Below are 18,546 nucleotides of genomic sequence, written 5' to 3'. Positions count from 1 at the left end.
GCATCTACACACTGACAGATGACGTCGTGGCCATTAAATGCTTCTTTCTCAGACCTATGTCTCTATTTATAACCCGTTACTCAGTTTGTGTATAATAGACATCCGGCATCGGGGTACGGTAATTGAGCCATACACAGAGTGGCCAGTCAGCCTGTAGGCACTCATTGTCCATTCTGAGTGATCAGGAACGCCTTCTGATACCTTGGAGCCCAGACTGCATTACTGGTTAAATATTTTGAATGTCATCTTTGACTATATCTGAACTATCGGGTAACTTTTGCTGTGAGTTGTGGTTGGATAGGTTCACAGCTGTTTGATTAATTTTCATTGGAATACCCTTGGAAGCAACAAAGTGTGTTTAAAAGAGAGCTGAACTTGTAAATAGATTATCAGGGTTCTAAGATTGGATGTAAAGCCTTCTACTTCTACGATCTTGTATATATGACTTAATCCTGGTGATGCTCCGTTTTCTCTGGTATAAAAGAGGATAAGACACTGCTGGTTCCTTCTATCCTACAGAATTATTATGAAATACGTATGAAATAATGCACATAAACTGCCATTTGGTGTGTGTGCCTCACTTTGCTCTTCTGTCAAACTTTAAGAGCAAGAGTACCTATTCCATAACTTATTCTTTTATTGTGATGGTTATTGTTATTATATGTATATTAGAATAACTAGAATAATGTGATTAACCAAACTAGATATTTAAGGTAGTTACCCCTGAAATAATCAGTTAGAAGTTTTCCTTTCTGTTAGTGATACTAATTGATTATTCAATTAGATGCTTAGAATAAAATGATGATGATCATGACATGTAGAAGGACAGTGATAATTTTTTCATCCCTTATAAAGACAATACAGTGTTCTGATTCTACTCTTTGTATAATTTCATGTTAAAAAAAAAAAATAGAACCTCACTGTAGTAAAAATAGAAACTCCTGATAGGAAAGGCTAACTCTAACACTATTTCAGTAGGAGAATACCAGTTTGTTGTTCTTGTTCTCTTGGAGTAAACATATTTTTTTTCTTCTCTCTCTGACCCCCCTTTTGCTGATGTAGTTCAAATGTGGAACACCCCAGATCCTGCTATAGATCTTGGTAGTTGTGAATGTTATATATTTATTTAGAATGTGCTAATGTTTTCTCTTCTAAAGTTCTCAGAGTCCTTGGCAAATAATAGCATTTACGTTTTAATGGAGAATAAATTTAAAGTACTGAAAACATGTGCCAATAAGCTACTTTCTAAGAACAGAGAATTTAGAAGACAAAAATTGAAAGTTGAGAAAATGGGAATTTTGGAACTTCTTCTAGGTTCTTACCTTTAACCAAAATGCTGTGGCTACTTTATTTTCATGGACTTCTCAATTCTACTAGAAAGTTAGGACCTCCCAGGGTTGTGCAAATACTTGTGTCAACAATTTGATAATGCCTTTGTGAAAATGACTTTCAAGGTAACCCAGAAGTTTCACCTGCAAATTGGTATGGGATCCTGGGAGCATATACTCCCCAAACACCACAATCTGTGTGCTTTGAAATTTTCAAGTAGAATCCAAGATATTAAAATGTGTCTATCACTTTTAGAGTTTCCTTACTGATGACATGAACCTGAATTTTCATTTGCTGCCCTTGACAGTGTAACATAAAAAGTATATTTTCCAGATAGGCTATAAATACTTAAAAAAAACAAAAACAGAAATGAAGACTGTCCTTTTACAGTATTTTATTTCATTTATTTATTTGGCTAAATTTTAATTAGTATTTTGTTTATTAGTTTTTGTTGTTTTTTTTTTTTTTTTTTTTCCTGATTGGATATATCCTATTGTCTATAGGCTTTTTTTTTTTTTTTTTTTTTTTTTTTTTTTAGCATTTTGTCCTCTTGACCTTGTATCCAGTAATCCTATTTCATGAAACTCTTCATAAAATCACTTTTAAAAGCCCTCCATTCATTTGTGGTTATTTCTTTAAACTGGAGAATCTTTTTAAATACTTAAAAATGTATGGATTATAGTATGAGCACTCCCATCATTTGGTGTGCTTGGGAAATAGTCTTGTCTAGAAATAAGATGATTACATCTTTCCCTAAACGTATTTCTGATGTTGCCATAATATCTATATCTATATTTAGTTGACATACCTTTCTTTTTGTCTTTGTTTGCTTTCAGAGGGAAGACTCTAGATCTGCACTGTGTAATTCCAATTGGCACTTGACACACTGTGGCTTTTTAAATTTAAATTTAATTATATTAGATTAAACATTAGTTTCCTCAGTCACACTTGCCGCCCTTCAAGTGCTCAGTACCCACGTGTGGCTAGTGGCTACTGTACTGGACAGCACAGATGTGTAATATTTTTGTCCTTGAAGAAAATTCTATTGAACAAAGCTCTGCAGAGTGTGCACTTATTGATTATATGCCTCCCACCTGTGCTCCAGTATTACACCTTGGAATATTTGTTTAAATGCCTAGAGATCTGAATAAAAATTAGAAAAATAGTCTGATGTGGAATAATCTGTCACAAACTCAATGAAATCTTTGTATTACACTATTACTTAGTCACAGGAGTGTGGCTCTAGCTATATGTTAAGTGACTTAAAGCTTGCTTTTTCTGTGAATAGTTCTGTTTTACGACATAAAGCATACTGTTACAGCCTCATTGTTAATGACTATGGTCATGCAGTTCTAATGTATCACATTTTACAATCTGGTATTTTATGTGATCTTAAAAATATCTCTGTAGAGACATTATTAGCTAAATCCAAGGGTATCAAATGCTCCATTTCGTTAATTCAAATAATTGTGTTTTCATTGTTCAAAGGCTGACTCTATGTTGGGAGAAATGAACAAAGGGATTTCGAAAACATTTTGAAACTGAATCTATTTTTCCTTGAAATGGGAGTACTTTGACAGTTTTAGAGAGAAAAATTAACCTGCAGTCTTGTGTTTTGATAAATATGGGTGGGTTTTATTTTGCTAAAATATTCCTGCTGGTACGCTTTTCCCTTTTTATATACTCATAAGACTTTTTTCTTTGATTTTAATACAGAATACATAAGTTATTCAGAGTAACTTCAGTGGTGTGTATTTAAAAGACAAATTCCATTTTTAATTATCTGTCACTGTATCATTTGATTGTTTCTTACAATTTGCTTTTGTTCCTTTTTTTTTTTTTGCAGTTTTATATTACAATGCATCAGAAACTATTATGTAAAAAAAAAAAAGTTCAGAGCAGAGATCTTATTAAAAGTAGTAGCAATTCGGTATGAAAATGGTTTGTGCTTTCATTGTCATTTTGATGATTCTGGTGCCAAGAAACTTGAGAAAGATGTCTTTAGATTCACACGATAAGCTGACAGAGTGAAATATCTTAAGGCTTGAAAGGGCAGGTAGAAGTTATAATTACTGTGTAGCTTCACAATCCTTGTATTGAAATGCTCACCTTTGCTATCATGCTGCAGGCCATAGAGCGAGAAAAAGCGGAGAAGTTCAGAAAACTGCAAGATGCCAGCAGATCAGCTCAGGCCCTGGTGGAACAGATGGTGAATGGTAATTACACGGAGTTGATTTAGATAATCTTCTTAGGGATTTGATAAACACATAGGTTCATATTTATCAGCTGAATTATATCAGACAAGCACTTCCTGAATGCAAATTTAAATTGAAGTGGGTTTGTGAGCTTTTTATTATTCTTTCTTAATGCTAAGGAAATTATTAGAGGAAATTCATCTTTGAGTCCAATGGAAGAAAATGGGATGTGCTAGAATATTTTATCAATCTATTGCGGAGAAATCAATTTTAATGCAAATCCTGCTAGCTTTTGTCCAAGTAATTGAAGAAAACAAGGTTTGCAGAAATCATGGGGAATGTAAGCAATCCTATACTATGTGGAAACTGATTGTCATCTGATTTTAAGTGATTCTCGCAATATATTTTTCTGAACAGACTAAAATTATGTGTAAGGCCTCATCAGCACACCTTTTGCTAATAATATATTTGACATTTTTTCTGTTGCTTTTTATTTAATTTTTTAGTCTTTTTACAAATGACTCCTCAGGGGAAAGTTTATTTTTTTTAACTTCAGCTGTTTTTGAGTAAGGTAAAAGGGCAAAGCTAACAATTTTTTTTAAGAATGAATTAAAATTAACTTTTCTGAACAAAATACTAGTTATTGACATCACTTGTGAACAAACCTGTTTGAAATTGCCATTGTTCTGCTACTCTATTCACTTCCAGATAGAAGTAATTTATAAGACTCGGGTATTTTCAGACAAGATTTTTTTTTTACATATTTCACAGGATATGTTTGTAAGAATATAATAACCAAATGTAACAAATGTTTTTTTTTTTTGTTTTTGTTTTTTTTTTTTGTACATGTCAGCTTTTTTGAGAACCTGCCTGCATTCTGGGGCATAATTTTTGTGTATGAATTATTTCTTTGCCTTAATTGCCATGTTGGCATTAAAAAGTTCAGTGATCTTCCTAGGAAATCAATTCATTTTTTTTTTCTTTTAATGAGCCCCATGACTGTATTTGGTTAACAATAAAAACAAGCAAACATGACAGCTAAAGATTGGGTTAACAGGTTAATGAATACATAGAAGATGTAAAATACTGAAAGGTTATTGTTTGTATGTATGTTGCTGGGTGCTTTGACTGATGAGTTTGATAACAGCATACTTGTATTAAATGAAATTGTATTATCTAAAAAATGGTTTTGTAGCTGTTAGGCAATTTACCCCAGGAACTATATTATCACTTTTTTTATTTTTATAAGCCAATGTAAAATCTGTACCTTTAAATAGTCTCATTTTATAATCACATATCAAGTGTACCTTACCTCGAATCATTATTCAAAACCGTTAAAATTTAGAAATGAAGGGAGTGACTTTTTTGGTAGTTAAAGCCACAGATAGGGGGCGCCTGGGTAGCTCGTCGGTTGAGCATTAGACTTCGGCTCGGGTCCTGATCTCACAGTCGTGGGTTCGAGCCCCACAACAGGCTCTGTGCTGACAGCCCAGAGCCTGGAGCCTGCTTCGAATTCTGTTGTCTCCCTCTCTCCCTCCCCCTCACCCACTCACACTCTGTCTCTGGCTCTCAAAAAAACAAATAAAGCATTAAAACAATTAAAAAAGAAACACAGATAGGATTAAAAGGATTATATGATTAGTGATGATGTCATTTTCTAGATTAATGCCCTCATAGCTCTAAGTTTTGGAGACCTCAAGAAAAATCAAGACATACATTAGGTCCTTAATAAATACAGATTGGTGAAATTCCTAGCAAAGCAAAGTTAAGGCAGTAATGGAGTTAATTTTGGTCAGAGAATAATACTTCTAAGGATATTGGCAACTTGTGAGGAGAACAAAGAGCAGTAAGAGGTAGGGTGTGACGTGTGACATTCCTTACTGGTTGACTTTATTGATCAAATTTTAAGCTTCTTATCTGTTAGGCCAATAAAGATAAGGTCTGACGGTTAGATGATCAGGCCCAAATTTGGGCTGTAGCTAGAGCATAGCTCTTATGCTCCATTATTTCAAACAGTTTATATGATTACTAAAAAGTAGACTCAAAGACTGTAACTTATCTTTCTGTTCCTTTTTGGTCTTACACAGAATTAAGTGTAATTCATGATACTTATTTTATGTGATTGTGCAATTGGTGAGTTAAGACAGACACACAAATAAATGCCTGGAACACCTCTCCAGGTATTATTTCACTGGGACTCCTAACCCTAATTTACGTTGGCTCCAGGGGCCTAGAACCAAAAGCTAGAGTTAACTGGTGTGGCTCAGGGAGCTGAAAGTTAAGGTCTGAAATTTACAAGCCCAGAATTTCTTTTCTCACATTTAGGCCGTGGAGTTAAAGTAAAACTCATAACCGTATAAAACACACATATATTCTTACCGTTTTATTTATGGAAAGGAAAATAACCACTGAATCATGGCACTTCATTTATGACCTCACGTAAATGTATATGCCTTTTAACCAGGTACCTTGGCCTCCAAAATAAAGATAAAGACAAGTCATTCTTGTATGATGTTAAAATCTTGTTCAACTGATACAAATATTGATAGTTTGTTTTATTGTGCTCACAACATTTAACATATATAGTGTGAAATATGTATAAAGAATGACATAACTATTTTTAAAAACATTTTATAAATGCTATATTTTCTATGTATGTATACATAGAAAGCTGAATTTTTTTACTTCAGATAATTTACCCCAAGATTACAGTGCTTCTTTAAAGTTCTGGAATGATTTCAGAACTCCTCTTTGAAATTTTTCTTCAGAATGAAAATCGAAGACATGCAAAAAAAAAAATCCTCAATACTTATATTTTGCATCAGTTTTGGAACAAAATGGAATGGCACATCAGCTGTATTTCTAAATCCCTTTTGGCCATTTCTAAATATCTACTGAAAGAATGAATTTTTAGCATCACCTAAGAAATGCAGAAAACAAAACCTATCAGTCTTGAAGGCAGTTTCTCAAAGGAAATTAAGAAAAAGGGCGAGTGTCTTAAAATTGTTACAAGTGTAAGGTACCATGATGCCAATATAGAAGTGACTTTGATTTGATGTCACAGAATTTTGTTCAAAATCAGTTTTATGTCCTGAAAACACGATTTCTCGTAACATGTGTTTAGTTTTGCAGGTCAAGTAGAACTTAGAACCAACTTAAGATAATTTTCATTTTGACTGTACTTTATCAAATGCAAAGACTTATTTGCAGAATATTAAAATACACTTAAATATAGTGTGAATTTTAATATTATATTGTGAGTTTTATACTAGAATGATTTATATTTGGGAAGTATGTACAGATTCAGTAGGAGACTCTTACGAATTTATTTGCAACCTTTTTTTGTACCCAAAAAAGGGAGGTTGAATAAATTATTTGCATACTTTAAGGCTTAGTGGAACATTTTCCTTGAGGATGTCCCACTTCTTTTGTAAGAGTGTGAGTGATGTTCCTGATCCTAATAGGCTGAAAAAAGAGACTACAGTGCCACTAACAGAGAGAGTGTTAGCTTAAAACTCATGTTTTTAAGGTTTTGACATGGATTTTGGTAGAATTAACTGGTTTATCTATTCCTTACCTATATTCTTTCTGAACTAACATTAAATTTGTGCTTCTTGTCAACACCATTTGATTGGATAAGTATGGGAGTAATTTGAGAGAGTGTTGGATGGCGAAGAGAAATTCTTTATTAGAGAAGTTTTTTCACACATGTAATTTTTATGAAACTTATTGTCACTCTGGAAGATGGGAATAATAACTTCAGTCTCAAGAAATTGTTGGCTTTCTAGAATTTTAATGAGAGTGACTGGGAGACGAGACTGGGTACCTAGTGATCTAATTATGTTTCCTGCAGCTGTGTTATACTGAGAAGGAGGGCTTCCAAATTTGTATTTATTTCATTTTTTTTCATGGATACAATGTAACCTTCTTTAAGTTTTTTAAAATAATTTTTCGTGTAAATACAAAATTGGTATAAAATGATTAAAATTTTAGAAAATTTAACAACTAAATATGGTAAAGAATCTTGCTACACTATCATTACTATTGATTATTAGTTAAGGAATCCCAATTTCCTAAGATTTATGTCAAACAGTTTTTTTAAAACTGATCTGCTTACTTGAGAGCCAAAGCTTTGCAGTGTATGAGTGAGATGATAGGATTTCAGGACATTCTAGAATATTTTTATATCTAAACATTTGCTTACTTTGTTTCTACCTATTTAGATTAGACTTTATTCTTAATTTTGTTTGTAAAATAATGTTCTTGCATCTCTATTTGTTCTCCTTAGCAGCCAGGTATTTAAAAAAATACCTGGTTTAGATAAATTGTTTTCCTTTATTATTAATAAAACTACCAAGAAAATACTTACATCAAACCATTTATTTGAAAGCACACGTAAACATAGTTCAGTTTCCCCACCTTTATATTTCCCGCATAAAATTGTTTGACTACAATATGCAGAGGAGATACTGTGATATAATTATCTAATAGGGTTAGTGATGTTTTCTACCTTAAACTGAGCTTCACTTTCAATTTCTAATTGTAGTTTTCTGTATGTTAATTAAGAGTCTGAAGACAATCACATTAAGGAAACGTTTAAATAAAAGTAGTAATTATTAGTATATTAGACTAGAAGAATATCTCAAAACGATCATCCCTTGAGTGTTAGATTATAGTGTATAAAATAATACCTAATAGTAAGTTGGCTAAGGATTGTAATTAAATAGTACAGACCGATAACAGAGACAAGAACACCTCTTACCTTAATATTAACTATGTAACTGTATTTTTAGTATTTTGGTTTGTAGTTCATTATGTACTTCATATACATGATGTCTTTTGAGTTTGGGCAACAAAATTTTGTTAGGTGGATAAGGACACGGATTGTATGTAGTTGGACTGGCTCATCTCAAAGCCAGACCTCTCATTAGCTTCTCTTCACATCGTTGTGAAGGATTTTCAATGACAATAACTCTTCTAATTATATTGTTTAATAGGAAGACATTTCACGACTGGTCTGTGTAACCATGGGGCCTGGAAACAGTACTGTCTGCAATAGTCCAGCCCCTCCATCGTAAATGAATAGCTTTCCACAGTTGCACCCATTTTCTCCTCTCTTATCCTCCTTACTCTCTCCTTGGTTCTGGGTAGTTTGATTTATGTCTCCTGGTTTTTTTTTTAAGTATTGCTTGGGTAATGGTCTCCACAGACTTCATACTCAATAAATGTTCTTAATTGAGTGGCACATTATTCTTTTTTTTCTTATTTTTTTCTTATTTTTTAAAAATATATGAAATTTATTGTCAAATTGGTTTCCATACAACACCCAGTGCTTATCCCAACAGGGAGTAGCACATTATTCTTTGATTCCAATCTCCAGGGGAAAAGACTTCTTGCTGTGTGTGTGTGTGTGTGTGTGTGTGTGTGTGTGTGTCTGTGTGTGTGTGTATGAGAGAGAGAGAAGGAAAGGGAGAAGGTCACAGTGGTCACAGTTGTTGGAGAAAATTAGTCACGAAAACAAATATAAGTAGGAATCTGGCCTTTGTCTCATAATTCAGTGATGTTTAAAAATAGGAAAAATTGAAGAAAGAGCTCAAGTGGTAATTTATGCATTATATTCACGAGGGGTATAAATTTATATAAACCTACTAATTTTTAAAAGCTATTTAAAAAATGATACAGCAATTGTATACAAGTGAGTGTGGCCAAAGAAACCTCTAGAACTTAGTCTACACTACTCAAGCCTTATTTTCATGGACTCAGTAAATTTCTATTACATTTTAGGCGGTTACGTTGGATGCCAAATTGACTTCTAATGACCCTTACCTAATATTCAATAAAAATTGGAGTCTATTAGAAACTTTATTTCAAGTTTTCATCCTAAATATTCTTCTAATTCAAGAGCTCTGAAAACACAGGTTTTGCATTATTCTACCCTGGCTTCATGGCTAATGATGAATATACTTGATGAGGAATACTTCACTTTAAGTGGCAGTTCTGAAGTACTTGCATGGAAGGTGGTGCACAATTAAAATTATTCTAACAGTCTGTTATGCACTGTACACAAGTAATAAAATTAATGGATGCACTTGAAGTAATGATCCATTTCCTCTGGGTGCAATATATTTATTCATGGACTATTTCAGGGGTTGTTTAGAATATGAGATGTGAATGGATTATGATCCATTATCCCTGAGATTCTAATGTGCTACTAAAAAATGGATTCCATAAGTATTGTTCATAATGCCTGGTGAGTTAGTGTTTGTATTCTTAAGTAGGTAACAAAAATTTAGAAAAACAGATGGTCAAATGATTGATGCTTAAAACTTTTCAGATATTTACACCTAAAAACTGTCATAAAACTGTAAATTTTCAGTTGAGTTAAGGAACATGTAATTCTTTGAAATACACATAAAGCAGTTATGTAGAATAGTATAATTATTCATATGCAAGTATTCGCTTGAAAAAACAGTATCCTTATTTATTCTACACAAATTTTAAGGAACTTTCTTATAATAGATAGCTGATTAATTCATGAAGTTGAAATAATGGGTTTTATAGCTTTAGTTACAGAGAGATACATGAAGTGATGTGCCATGTGACCGTGCTTTTGATCCTTCCCCCAAGTAGTTTAAAGCAAACTGGAAGCAAAAGAGACCATGTGCATGTTTGTGTTTGGTTTTTTGTGTCTGTGGGTATCACTTGCTATTCATATTCATATTCATATGAAGTAAGCTATTGATTTAGTATTGTGTGAGTTCACAAGTACACTGTATTTGTTCCTTACCTAGTCTAAGCTGAGTTTAGAGTTTAGAAGGACAGATTACACTCTTGTTGAGCAGGAAGTATATTCACACATGAATTAATACAACATTTACATGCAAATCCTTCATGATATATCTTATTCTCTGTGATCAGCATCATATCTTTGCCAGTGACATGTAGGAATTTCTGGGTTGTTTTTTGTTTTCATTTTTGGTATGGTTGCCCCTTAGAACATGAATTGAAAGTGATTATAGATATATGACCAAATGTGCCAAGCTTTGCTAATAAACTCAGGAATTTATCACTGGTTTATATGATTTCTCTGAAAAGTTTCGACATATATTTTTATATCCCATATTAGTGTCATATTATATAAACTTAGCACTAACTTTTTAAAATATTAGTCATTAATTTTTTTATAAATGACCCCTTTGCAGTCATTAAAAAGACCCCCACCGGGGCATTAAAAAGTCGGTCGGGTGTTAGACTTCTGCTGAGATCATGATCTCACAGTTCGTGGGTTCGAGCACCACATCAGGCTCTGTGCCGACAGCTCAGAGCCTAGAGCCTGCTTCGGATTCTTTGTCTCCCTTTCTCTCTGCCCTTCCCCCTCTCATGCTCTCTCTCTCCCTTTGTCTCAAAAATCAACATATAAACATTAAAAAAAAAAGACCCCCACTATCACCAATGTCAACATTTGAAAGATATGATTTCTTTTTTTTAAATTTTGTTTAATTAATTAATTTATTTATTTACTTTTTGAGAGAGAGAGAGAGAGAGAGGGAGGAAGAGGGAAAGAGAGAATCCCAAGCAGGCTCCATGCTCATTGCGGAACCCGATGTGCGGCTCAGTCTCACGACTATGAGATTGTGACCTGAGCTAAAATCAAGAGTTGGATGCTAAACCGACTGAGCCACCCAGATGCCCCAGGATATAATTTCTTTTTATTGTTGTTAGCTACATGGTATTTTCCATAATTTTGACCAATATTTATCGGTTGCCTGGCATATGTCAGACTTTGTGTAACTTCTTCACACACGTTAACTCAGAACCCTCATAGGTATCCTATGAGGTCAGTTCTCTTTTAGCCTCATTTCAGAGATGAGAAAAATGAGATCCCATGAGACCAAATAATTGAACCTAGTTTACTCATTTAGTAAAAGGATTCAAATTTGAACTTGGTTCTGCCTAATATCAGAGCTATTATTGTGAATTTCTAGAACTTTGTTTCCCTTCGCCATTTATCCTAATAGGGAGAGCCTTCTGTCACCTATCATTGTATTTTAATTTACCTTTATTCAATTATAAAAAGCAGTATGTTAATGAGTAAGGAACTATAGATTTCATAATGGATTTGTACAAAATTTGCTGCTTCATTTATTTTCATTCCTTTTACAGTGATGTTTACCATCTGGATATTTTTTTGGCATGACATATTGAGCCGATAGTTTTGGGTGATGATCAACAAGGACACATTAAATTCTATCCCTAGATTTTAATATATACCACAGGACCTATGGGTAATTCATTACAGTTAGGTTTATATTTTTCTGATTCAATTAACATCTATTACTCATATTGAAAATTAACTTAATTTTTTCGTTTGAGAAGGAGTTTTCATATGATTGACCTGTCTCAGGGACAATGAGATATTTCTCTGTGTATTTCCTTGTAATTTAGACCATGTAGCATCGGTTCATCAGTACCTTTAGCATGTCTTACCTGCCTGTCTTGGAATTGGACCACCCTGGTGGTCTTCTCGGTGCTTACTCAGCTTTACCATATGCTGAAATCATTTCCTCTAAACATCATTTATTATATACATTGCATATTTTTGAATCATTATCTAACATAATATAAAATTTCTCCCCTGTATATTTTTAAATTATTCTCTTTCATTTTCCAACAATAATGTTAGCATTTTATCATATTATTTTTTTTATCTGAGTTGCCTAGATGACCACAGGTTTGGATTCTTCACTGACATTTTGTAACAAACATGATTATTTTTTTTTATTTTTCTTAAATATTTATTTACTTTTGAGAGAGAGACAGCATGTGAGCAGGGGAATGGCGGAGAGAGAGGGAGACACAGAATCCGAAGCAGGCTCCAGGCTCCGAGCTGTCAGCACAGAGCCCGACGCAGGGCTCGAACTCACAAACCATGAGATCATGATCTGAGCTGAAGTTGGATGTTCAACTGACTGAGCCACCCAGGCGCCCCTACAAACATGATTATTTTAGGGGCGCCTGGGTGGCTCAGTCGGTTAAGCGTCCGACTTCAGCTCAGGTCACGATCTCACGGTCTGTGAGTCCGTGAGTTCGAGCCCCGCGTCGGGCTCTGGGCTGATGGCTCAGAGCCTGGAGCCTGCTTCCGATTCTGTGTTTCCCTCTCTCTGCCCCTCCCCCGTTCATGCTCTGTCTCTCTCTGTCTCAAAAATAAATAAACGTTAAAAAAAAAATTTCAAACATGATTATTTTATAACTACAGTTACTTCATGGCATCTCTAAAGCATATTTTGGTATAATTCTTGGTCACCGCTCAAAACCAAATTTTCACAAACAGTATATCACACAAAACATCCAGATTTCTCAACAAGGCCACTTGCTTCCTTAACTATTAGGAGAGTATTAGAAGAATATTTAGCTTGTACAAACCTTTTATAGTTGTATATATGGGGATATGCATATTTTATCTTTTTACACTTTATCTTAAAGTTATTTTTCTTACAAAATCTATCATCCAAAGAAGGAAGAAAAGATTGTTGCCAATAATATTTGCAAAGTTTGTGTTCTCCAGTGTCTTATCAAAAGTGAGGTTTCAAATGCATTGAGAGATGTGGTTTGGTGTGTGTGTGTGTGTGTGTGTGTGTGTGTGTGTGCATGTGAGTGAGTGTGTAAGAACACCTAACTTTTGTCAGTTAACTATGGAGAGTGATTTTTTGTAACATAGCATTACATGATGTTGCTACTCTTTCATGATATGTATAGGATAATATATACTTGGATTGATATTAGTCATCACATATCACATTATGACAAAACTTACATAAGATAGTATATATTGGGGTGTCTGGGTGGTTCAGTCAGTTAAACATCTGACTCTTGATTTCAGCTCAGGTTGTGATCATACACTTTGTGGGATCGAGCCCTGTGTTGGGCTCTGTACTTACAGTGTGGAGCCTGCTTGATATTCTCTCGCTCCCTCTCTCTCTGACCCTATTCTGCTCACACACTCTCTTTCTCTTAAAATAAATAAATAAAACATTAAGAAATGATAGTATATATTAAAACACAGTGAATTCCTAACACGTAGTAGAGTGATAATGATGTTTTTATGTTTCCCGTTTGACTTGGATAGATTTTTTTTCTGCTTTAGTTTTGCTATAGATGATTTTAAAATTTTCAGATCACCTTCCATATTTGTAAATGATATGTAAGTAATAGTATTTTTTCATATTAGATTTTTTTTAGTGGTTGTTTCAATTTTTTGGACCCATGGAAAATCTGCTTATTTCTGGCTTTTATAGAAGAATCAGAGAATTACTGCTTTTTGATGAATTTTCTTTTTTTTTTGTTTGAAAATCCAAGTAACATTTTGGCTAATACCCAAACCATTTAAAAAATACAAATGTTAGTGTTTCACTGTACATTTTAATAGCATACATGGTATTTAACAATTATTTGGAATCCTCCAAAACATTTTTTTTGTCCATGATCAGTCTTCCAGCCACCTTCAGAGCTTTGACCGTTTTTGTTTTTATTTAAATATGTTCTACTTCTCTACATCTTATGTGTCCTTATTTATTACTTTATTACATTCATACTCTTGATAAGATGCATCTCTAATAAGTTACAATCAGTAATCAGAAATCATTGGTACTTGTGTTTCTTGATCAGTAAATAAATGATTTGTTTGAAATCCCTAATATGATGAATACTTTAAAACTTGAGACACATTGGTTTTCAGCTAATGTCTTACAGTCTGGGGCTTCAGTGGATATATTTTAAAAATCTTCTTTCTAGAGGGTGTTAATGCTGACAGCATCAAACAAGCCTCAGAACAACTGAACAGCCGGTGGATAGAGTTCTGCCAATTGCTAAGTGAGAGACTTAACTGGCTGGAGTATCAGAACAACATCATCGCTTTCTATAATCAGCTACAACAATTGGAGCAGATGACAACTACTGCTGAAAACTGGTTGAAAACCCAACCTACCACCACATCAGAGCCAACAGCAATCAAAAGCCAGTTGAAAATGTGTAAGGTAAGATTCTTTCCTCCTATTTGGATCATGATCAATAGGAATTTCTTGGCAGTTTCCAGAAGAAGAGTAAATTATTTAGTAAAAAACTTACCCATTGAAGGATTTAAACACAATAAGGATAAAAATATAAGTGAGGAGAATGAGTTTAAATAGATAATGCATGATGTCTCGATCCTAAAAAAAATGTATTTAGAGTACTCACACATGGCTAATTGATTTTGTCAGTTTGCAGAATGGTGAGGCAGTTTTGGAGTATGGAAGCAACACATATCCTAGGAGAAATGGCCAATAACTGGGAGATATTTTTTTATGGCAACTCATGTGCTAAAAGCAAAACTCAGTCATATGTTGAAAAAGTGGAATCCACACAAACACAAAAAGTTGATATATAATTGGATGTATAGGGAAATTCTTTAAAACTGACAGTTCTCTCAAATTAGGATAATTTGAGGAAGGTTTCTTTACCAACATACTTAACCATGGTGCTTGGAGTATAGAGGAACCATAAAGGATAGTACAGTAACCTGGCGTCAGAGTTGTAACCATTCTCAGGACAGAAATGATTTAGAGAAGTTACAGAAACCTAGAAGGAAGGAGTTGGACACCTATTGTAAAGACAGCCTTAAGAGCCAGCCCAAGTGCCATGCCAGGAATGGAGCCAGAACAAAAAACATGTTACTTCACTGTCCTCCGTGACTCCATAATCTTAATCCAGACAGGGCTCCACACTGGCTAAACTTAATCAGAAGGCAGATTACAAAGAGCTGTAGTCTATAATTGTCTTTTCTCTGAGTCCTAGAAGTGGACAATGGATCTGGAGGCCAAACAACGTATAACTGGCACCAAAGAACTGGAGAAAGAGATTAAATGAAAATGTCGGCTAATGTTAGGAAACCAGAGTTATACCGTAATGAAAATAACTTGAACTTTTTTCCCGTGGTTATTATGTTCTGAGTAATTTTCTTGGGATATGGGATAGATGAAAAGGTTTCTAGAATGAATCTTGATGATAGACTGAGATGGCCAGGTTTAATATAAGAAGCAGTGAATGAGGATCAATTTGCATACTTTGAAAAGGATGGTTTAAATAATGGAAAACTGGAAATGGAAAGGTGACAGGGTTTGTTTGGAGGTGTTGTTGAACCCAGGAAGTGACGGGAAATTCAGAGCTAGTATGAAGTAAAAACAGTTGAAGGACTTGATGATTCTTCTTCATATATTGGACCTACAACTTTACTAGGAAATGATTAAACTCAGGAAATACATTTTTAGATAAAGAATATAGGACAGAAAGACATTTAGCTTTTTTATGCAAATAAGTAAATCTAGGGAATTTTTATACTTAAACACATTTTGCTGTTAATAGAAATCATGAATCTTTACAGTGGAATACTCCACCAAATTATTTCTTGCAATAAAATCTGATGCTATTACCTTAACCTGTTTCTTGAGATTCAGATACAAAAAAATAACCATAAAATGTACAAGGAACTGGAAAAGGGCTATTCTGAATGCTGGCCATAGATGGGTGAGGGGTGGAGAAAAGATGAAAGATGAAGGGTAAAAGACAGGCTCAGAGGAGACAAGCAAGGACTCTAAGCGCCTGCTAGGACCTTGGTCTTTATCCAAGGAGCAAATCGAGATCATTGGTGGTTACAAATCTTAAATATTGTCTCCAGGTTAAGGAAGTCATCCTAAGTGAAATTATTTCTTTTTTCTGCATTCATCCACAAGGTTCCAAACTCCTTCTCTATGCACCTTTGGTTTCTCTTAATTTGATGAATCACCTTAGGTAAAATATTGAGCAGGATAAGCTCAATGTCATTCACACAACAGTTAAAATTATACTATTTGGCTGTGATTAATGATAGTTGAATAAATGATTCTATATTGTTTGCCAGTGCATTCTGTTACTTGGAGATGTTTTCTAAGATCAGACTGCAGTACTAGCTCCAAATATAATGCTTACAAGAACTGGTTCTTAATTTGTTGGGGGTTAGAGAGCCCTTTGGGAATTGCAAGACATCCATGGACCCTTTCCCAAGAAAAATAAAAAAGTTTTTCCATCAGATAAACACAAAATTTTAAAGGATAAGCAGACTCAGGGAAGATGTCTTACTCGGGAGGACTCACCAGATTAAGGCCCTTTTTATGAGAATAATAAGTAATTGTTAACATCTTTTAAATGTTAAATATTTCAGGTCAGAATGATCTCTCCTGTGATTTACTCTGAGAACTTTAAGGTCTCAACTGAACAGTTGCCCAAATGTTTTATTAGTTTCAAAGTCCCTTTGTTTTGCAGAACACGCTTTACTATACTGTAGGCTCCTTCGATAGCCCCCTAAACAGGAAGAATGAAGGCCCTCCATCTGGCCAAATGTAAATCAGGTTCTTAAATGTTTCACAGCAGATGCCAATGCTGCCATTTGTAAGCCAAGTGTACAAAGTGCATGCCTTCAGTTCTATAATCAAAAACACAGAGTATTACCCTTTATCTCTTGACCTATTCATCCATGGATATGATATGCGCCTGCCTTCTAGCCCTTGATTGAGAGGCTTTATACTGGAATGGAAGAGATGAGTCCCCTCCCCATTTATATAAATGGCTTTCATCTTCACCTACCAAAAGAATTTGATTGTCAGAGATTAACCTACCCGAATCAACTCTTACTGTTAAAACCACGTGACAATATTCCTTTGAAAGTTATCTTTGTATCTTCTAAAAATCAGAACAAGTGACAGCGCCCATTAGAGAGTCTTGCAACTATGAAAGGATCTTTGTGGTAAATTTATCTTACTCAATCCTAATAAAAAAGTTACTTTCTCCAAAACAATGTGAATGCCTCCAAAAAATAACAACTTTTTCTTTTTTTTTTCTTTTCATTTTGACTTCCAGGAAGCTCAGATTTATATTTAGTTCATAATTACTGTAATTCTTTTTATTTTCCCTTCCTTCTAATTGTCTTGTGATCAAAATTTCAAATTTTAATTGTCGTGTTTCTTACATTTTAAATGGTACGCAATCCTGAAGTATTTTTTTCTAAAGGTAGCATAGGTGAGAATTATAAGTAAGCAACCATGGTAATAATACTTAAATAAAGAACATTTGGAAGTTCTGTTTGAATTCAGATTATATATATATATACACACATATATATATACACACATATGCATTTATACACATATACACACATATACATATATACATATATATATACACATATACATATATACATATATATACACATATACATATATACATATATATATCAAAATTCATTGTGTTTTACAATGACATCATATCTGAATTTAGACTGGCCACATTTCAGGTGTCCAGTAGCCACATATAACTAGTGGCTACTGTATTACACAGCACAGTGGTGTGTCCATGTGACTTTATCACACAAACGGGGGGTACTCTTTGAGAGTGAAAGGGGGTATTATTAACAATTATGGCAGGATGGGGTGCCTGGGTGGCTCGGTCAGTTAAGCGGCCGACTTCGGCTCAGGTCATGATGTCACGGTTTGTGAGCTGGAGCCCCGCGTCGGGCTCTGTGCTGACAGCTCACAGCCTGGAGCCGGCTTCACATTCTGTGCCTCTCCCTGTCTCTGTCCTCCCTTGCTTCTGCCCTGTCTCTCTGTCTTTCTCAAAAATAAATAAATATGAAAAACAAAAAAGCAATTATGCCAGGACAAGAAAAGAAAAGCAGAGCAAACTCTCACCCTAATTGAAACAATGGTCATTGCCTGTTCAGTCAGGAGAAGTAATGAGACCAAATAAGAGATCATTTCAGACATAAATATTTGTGTGTTTATATAAGTATTACATAGATTATAGAATCTAGGTGATAGCAGTATATAAAGATATATTTGTAATTTAATGTAGTAGGTATGTATGTAGATATGTCTAATTTATAGTCTTCACAAGTGAATTTAAAGAAAACTGTTCGTTAAACACGCTAAGAATTTGAAGCAAAGGGACATAATTT

The 18,546-nt window shown here is 34.2% G+C and overlaps 1 protein-coding gene across 1 annotated transcript in view; it reads left to right on the top strand.

Annotated features, from left to right (window-relative positions):
- Nucleotides 1-18,546, top strand: part of DMD (dystrophin) — a 1,614,661-nt gene that overhangs the window by 285,163 nt on the left and 1,310,952 nt on the right. The window contains exons 15-16 of the mRNA XM_042974140.1: nt 3,458-3,545; nt 14,316-14,557. Coding sequence (XP_042830074.1) covers nt 3,458-3,545; nt 14,316-14,557 — 330 coding nt within the window. The remainder of the gene's footprint in view (nt 1-3,457; nt 3,546-14,315; nt 14,558-18,546) is intronic.

The sequence above is a fragment of the Panthera tigris genome, chromosome X, assembly GCF_018350195.1.
Source record: "Panthera tigris isolate Pti1 chromosome X, P.tigris_Pti1_mat1.1, whole genome shotgun sequence".
In the NCBI taxonomy this organism is placed as follows: domain Eukaryota; kingdom Metazoa; phylum Chordata; class Mammalia; order Carnivora; family Felidae; genus Panthera; species Panthera tigris.
The sequence above is the reverse complement of the archived record's forward strand: the minus strand, read 5'-3'. Positions and strand labels throughout refer to the sequence as shown.